Source organism: Neltuma alba, unplaced genomic scaffold (assembly GCF_004799145.2).
Source record: "Neltuma alba isolate B1F8T4 unplaced genomic scaffold, ASM479914v2 tig00010174_pilon, whole genome shotgun sequence".
Taxonomy (NCBI): Eukaryota; Viridiplantae; Streptophyta; class Magnoliopsida; order Fabales; family Fabaceae; genus Neltuma; species Neltuma alba.
Genome location: NW_021635117.1, coordinates 967379 through 973750, shown reverse-complemented (window position 1 = coordinate 973750; position 6372 = coordinate 967379). Strand labels below are relative to the sequence as shown.

At 34.5% G+C, this 6372-nt stretch overlaps 1 protein-coding gene across 1 annotated transcript; it reads right to left on the bottom strand.

The window, feature by feature from the left end:
• Nucleotides 1-1007: 1007 nt before the first annotated feature.
• On the bottom strand, nt 1008-5483 carry LOC114754678 (galactan beta-1,4-galactosyltransferase GALS3-like). The gene is made up of 2 exons (XM_028943478.1): nt 4144-5483; nt 1008-1546 (listed from the first exon to the last, which is right to left on the bottom strand). Exons 1-2 carry the CDS (start codon nt 5325-5327, stop codon nt 1201-1203), a joined length of 1530 nt encoding a protein of 509 aa, XP_028799311.1. The 5' UTR covers nt 5328-5483; the 3' UTR covers nt 1008-1200.
• Nucleotides 5484-6372: the final 889 nt, after the last annotated feature.

The window sequence follows — 6372 nt, the reverse complement described above, 5'->3', positions numbered from 1 at the left end:
TACAAATATATAGATAAATAGAAATTAGTTCTAATTCTCACATGATGAAAAAAAGTAAAATGAATCAAGAAGAAAATGATCCGTCCAATCGTTATACATTGCTAAAATTTGAAAATAAAATAATTGGAATTTCTAAATAACCAGTTAAATCGCTATAGTAGTTAAGGTGAATATAAATTTTATTAGTAAAATAGGGCTTATAAAGAGTCCATTTATTTTGAATCTCCAGAAAAAATAAAAAAAAATGGATCCCAAATTTGTTATGGATAAGATGGGGAGTACTTTTTTGACCGGTAAGATGGGGAGCGCATAAGTAACTTATATGTTAAAAATAGATAATCTTATTTAATAGTCATAAAATGAGATTATATATTCACGGATATCTAAGTTTAGGTAAAGTATCAAAATATTGAATTATCAAAACAATGAAAAAAATAAAAGAAAGGAAAAGGACAAAAAAAGGGATGGTCCTGTGCTTAAAAGGAAGCCATACCCAGTCGTAAAGCAACAGAACAACGGTGCCTCTTCCCACTGTATGTCGCAACCACATGTGGTATGGGGACTGGGATTCCCTGGTCCCCCCACGCCGACACTATTAATTATATTTGTTTTATTTTATTCTTTTAATTTCATTTTTTTAAAAGAAAATTAATATGATAAGTTTGATCAGTTTTATCATTGGAATGAAACATTTAATTTCCGGAACATTCGTGCATGAATTGTATTTATGCACATACAAATTATTACAAATATCAGAATTTTATTTTTCTAAATAAATTATCACGCATTTTTCCCTACTATTCAATACAGTGTATGTACTACATATAGGCTGCTGGTCAAAAAGATGTACTGCATATAGGCATTTCTCTCAACTCTTTTCATTCATTTCCAACTGCAAATGTTATTTGACAAGATACAAATATCATAACTAAAAAAATAATTTTTTTTCCAGAGAGAACCAAAGGACACATTTGATATATAAATAATTAGACTAAAAAGAATTATCATAAATAATGAAACAATACCATATACCCCATCTGTTACCTATAACCAAAAAAAAAGCAAAAAAAAAAAACTACATACAGAGAGAAAAAAACTGAATGAATTTCAACTCTACCATAACAAAGTCAAATCATATATTTATACCAAAAAAGAAAAAGAAAAAGAAAAAGAAAAAAAAGTGAGGACTCATCATAATCGTCACTGATGAACGTTCTGTAACCTGGAACCGATCATTTTGAGCTCAAATTTCTTGATAACGCCGGCGATGTCTCTCATGGTGGTATCCAAAACGTAAGGGATTTTCTCGTGGTAGAGATCTGTGGAATTCACAAGCATTTTGCAGGTTTCTCTTCGGGCGGCTATGGTTCCATGGTAGTGATAGTATTTAATTCTGCCCTCTGTTTTGTGAGTTGTTTTCCCCATCAAGTTCTGCGACATGTGAACGCCCGTTGCGTACACATTACGAGGTTGTACCGCGTACTTTCGATCCCTCCTTATGCCTCTCTTCACGTCTTTGTACACTAACTTCTCAAATCCCCACTTCCTGCATTGTTCCAATTCTCTCGCAGTTATTATACAACACAAATACTTCAAAGGCAAAAACAGAGCATTTAAATGCACTTTTACCTACTGTTTCTGGTTCTGAGCATGAGAGCTAAATGAAAAACTTGTTTTAGTTTTGAATGTAGGACATTAATTTAATCAATCTCATAAATTTATAATTTATTCTCCGAACGGCCCAAATGATTGCTCGCACTAAAAAGGGTTCATTAATGAGGACAATTTCCCATGCAAATAGTTACTAAAAATATGCTTTACAAAAATTAACCCATAGTTTTTATAACAATTAATTTAACTAATTTTTTTAATTTTTCTAAATTAATCTAACATCTATACTTAAAGATCAGTCGAAATATTTTTTATGTAGGGAATAATTTGCACTTGAGCCGCAATAAGCAGAGTAACACTATCTTCTTTGGTTAGATAAATTGCTTAATAGAGCCTAAGAATATATTACCTCCGGTTCTAATTATAAGAACTTGTTTATTGCCTACAAACGAGGTCTTATAATTAGGACTGGAAGTACTACCCTTCTAGTCCTGTTTATAAAGCACTTTCAACATATTTCGCATGGGTTAAAAAAAAACTTTAAACTTCATTAACTCTTATTTAAAATACAACAACTTTCTAACTTTACCCATATTTAATTTATACAGCTTTTTTAAAAAAAAATCATCTACACTATAATAAATAAAAGACAAAATATACATCTATACTAAAAATTTAATAAGATGACTTATAAATAAGACAAAAAGAAAAAAACCTTCTCCCTTTCTTAACAATACGACCAAAGGAGTAATATGGTAAAGCTCAAAGTTGTAATTAAAAGAATATATATATATATATATATATATATTGTTCAAAATTGACTAGTGAAAACCGTTTGTTTTCAGAATTTGGGTTTGACCCAGAGGTCAAAAAAAAATGCTGAGCCGTGTCCTGGCTCAAACCTGTCCCGTGTTCCTAAATAATAAAAACATATAAATTTATTAAAAATATAGATTAGTTATTTCTGTTTGCAAACAAAAATGTAAAAATACATAAACAAATAGATTGTTTTAAAACATATTTTCTCACAACCTAAAAGTTATCATTTTCAGATTAAAATAGCTGCAACTTCAAGCATGACACAAATATAATTTTTAAACAGAGGAAACATTAAAACCCCCTAAAAATAGAAACAGAGCGAAACCCTCCTACAATAACACACAAACACACACACACAAATACACAGTTATACACAGATCTAAAAGTAGAATACGGGGGAGTACAGAAATCTACCACAACCTAACCTATGGTGATTCCAATTTCTCTATCCCTCTTCAATTACAAAGAAAATTCAAAGTCCCAAACGCGGTAGATGTTATAATCAGACAATCTGTAAATGCAACCATACATTCGACAGCTCAGACAATACCTTTGAGACTTTGTTTTCTTCAACACGTGACACCACAAATAAAAATCGAACCACCCACCACCACTACTTGCCAGATAGATGCATAACTGTTATTGTGGTGATGTTGATGCATCCCCATAATTAAAACCTATATTTAGTGGCACGCATGCCTACAAATCAGTCATATTCAATATTGATTTGTGGACATTGTTAGTAAAATGTCTTATTCTAGACCCAAATGTCAAAATAACCAATTCGACTCAAACAACATGGAAATCTCTTAATTAATGAGTAATGTGTAAGTTCTACCACTATGAAGATTTCGTTAATTCGGTTAATGAGTAACATACAAGTTCGTCTAAATGGCCAACTAGTTGATAAGGATATGACTCATTCTTACAAGTTACAGGAGTGTGAGTTCAAATCTTATTAATAGAAGCATTGAGAACTAAGAAGTGGAACTTAGAATCATCATGCGTAACCCCAAACCTAACTCACCAACACTTTTATATGCCTGGAAAATGTTAATCTAAACACAGCATGCTCATATTTCTGCTTTGGGTTTCTTTTTCTTTTTCAATTACTGTAATCCAAGTCATTTTGAAAATTTATACTGCATCCATCTATCTTACTAAAGAAGACAATATTGGTGATATTATAGAATGGTTGAGAATTTTCAGCAACACAGTTCAGATCATTGACCAAGCAAGAAGAAATTGTTATTTTTAACAATAAACATGGTCCGGCACTAGGGAATTTCTAAGACACACATGACAATAAAACTATTGTTTAATCCTAATTTTGACACTACATGTCAATGCGCGTTAGGAGGATAACACATGACACATGAATGGGTCTAATAGTTCCAAATTCATCAATCATCTTGTTCCCCGTCCTCTGCCTTCTCTTTGAAAAACAAGACAATTATAATCAATAATCAGTGCCAAATGCCCTTTATTGATTGTTCCATGACGTTAAGATTCAACAAAGAAAATAAATATCTATTTTGGACATAACCATAAACCCATCTAGATCAGCTCTGAATTTCAAATTGAATCTAACTCAACTTGTTTGATTAATTCAAACCCAAATTCGGTTCAACTCATAGCAATCAGACAAGATCTCAGATTACGAATGGAAACAGTAAGATCAGAGACAGATAGAATGACAGATTGTGAAAGTACCTGTAAGTTTTGCCGTAGTCTTCAGAGAGGCAAATCTTACTGCTCATAGGCATCTGTTCAAAGGTGAATTGAGAATACTCAGAAAGTGAATCCAGAGCTGTTTTGATTGTGCTTTTAGGTGGCACATAAATGAACTCATCAACATCAAAGAAGAACATCCACTTGGCCACAAACTTGTATCGATGTAAACAATCATTCACCACCATGAATTGATTGTGATAATACCCATCAAATCTCTCTTGATCCCTAATATCCTGCAACGTCACATACCCAAGTTCCATCCATGGCTTCAAAACCTCAAGAACTTGCTCATGGACCCCCCCTGCATCGTGTATCACAAAGTGCGATCTGGGTCCGAAGAGCCTGACATGGTAAGCGATCCATTCTCTAACTCTCTGGGGATTCAAGTTTCCGTACAATGACGAGCCACAGTAGAAGTAGTCGTACTTGGGCGGCGAGGTGAAAATGGAAACATCTAGACCTCCCGGCGACTCAGTGAGGACCTCCATTCTATCAGTGAGGTTAAACTTGGTGTCGCCGCCGCCGGATGTGGAGGCGTAGAGGACCAATTTTCCACCGGAGTTGTCGACATTGACGGGCTCCGAGAAGGTACAGTTCAAAATCACCACCGTGTAGACATGGCCGTAGCCCCAATCTGGAAGCATCTTGTACCCGACGGTGGTTATGGGCTTTGCGGTGGTGTTCACGCGCGGGGTCCACTCACACTCATAGGTCGGCTTGCTGTAGACATGGAGAGGCTTGGAAGAGAGTCCTACAATGGCGAATGTGTTCAGACCTCCTCTGTAAGCACCCATGGTGATGAAGTTATAAGCTGCAGAACCATAAGGATTAAAATCCCGCTTGATGATTCCATCGTCAGAGGCCGGCTGTGTCGGTGACGGTGACGGCGGCGGCGACGACGGTGGTATAGAAAGCAATCTAGATAGCTGGGTAGACTCCAAGGATTCGCCAGAAGAAGAAGGAGGAGGAGGAGGTGGGCCTTGGGGTTGGGAGACCCGTGAGATGCAAACTCGGAGATCAGAAGCAGAGAAGGTGAAGCGAGAAGGAATGAACTGAATAAGAGTCGCGATAGAACAAAGAACCAGAAGAGTTATGAGAAGAAGCTTGAGCTCAGCTGTATAGTTGGCTAATACACCAACAAACAGTTTCTTCTCTTTCGCCATTGTTGCATACAGCTTCTCCTGAATCTTCCCTTTTTCTCTGCTGTGAACAGAGAAGGTGGTGGGGTTGGCGAAAGAGAAGGGAAAGTGTTTGTTGTTTATAGTTGTTTTGTGGGGTGGGTCTATATAATGTGCTTTGAAGAATTTAGATTTAGAATTATTGAAGAATGAAATTAGGGTATTTGGGAGAAGAAGATTATGATGTCATATGATTGATGCTTGATTGAGGGCTGTTGTTGAACTGTGATATGAAGCCCTCCATCTAATATGATTTGTAAAGAAAATGAAATTATTTTATCCTTTAATTCAATTTTTTGTTAAAATATTAATTGATCTCTTTTAATTTTTAATTCTTCATTATTCATTTCTAAATGCTTTAAATGTTTAAATTATTTAAATTAAATTGATATTACATGAAATTTATTTTGTTATAAATATATAGATAGAATTATTTAAAATAATTGAAGCAAAATATGTAGATTGAAAAGAGAAAAGAAGAAGCCAGGAAAATGAAATGGAAAATTTTAGAATTTTCAATTTCATTATTGTAAATTTCTCTCCAAAACATAAATTGTCTAAAGTTCTTACGAAACATAAGGAAAAATGTCTATATTGAAGTTGATTTTCAATAGAAACAACAACGTTGAATTGGGTGTTTCCATACCACAATTACGCTATCTCTGATTAAAGTAGATTTGATCATATATTATAATGTAAAGATACTCTATAAACATAATGGGAAAATTCCTTAATTTTCTCTTACACTTATTTCACGCATGTGCTTGATTGGGGCGTTTGTGACAGCGGTAAAATCAACGATTTTCTCAACCCACCTTTAATTAAATTAAAAAGAAAAGCCTTTTTTTTTTCCAAAAAAGAAAAGCCATTAAATACGGACAGATTACAAGGAGAGAAATTTGCCAGGAGGAGTGAAAGACGGCGGAACGGGCTTGTTTATCTGAAAAAAAATAAGGGAGAATTACCCCCAAATTCCTTAGAAGTCATTCTACGCTAAAGTTCCCCAAAGTCGTCACAAGTCACAACACAC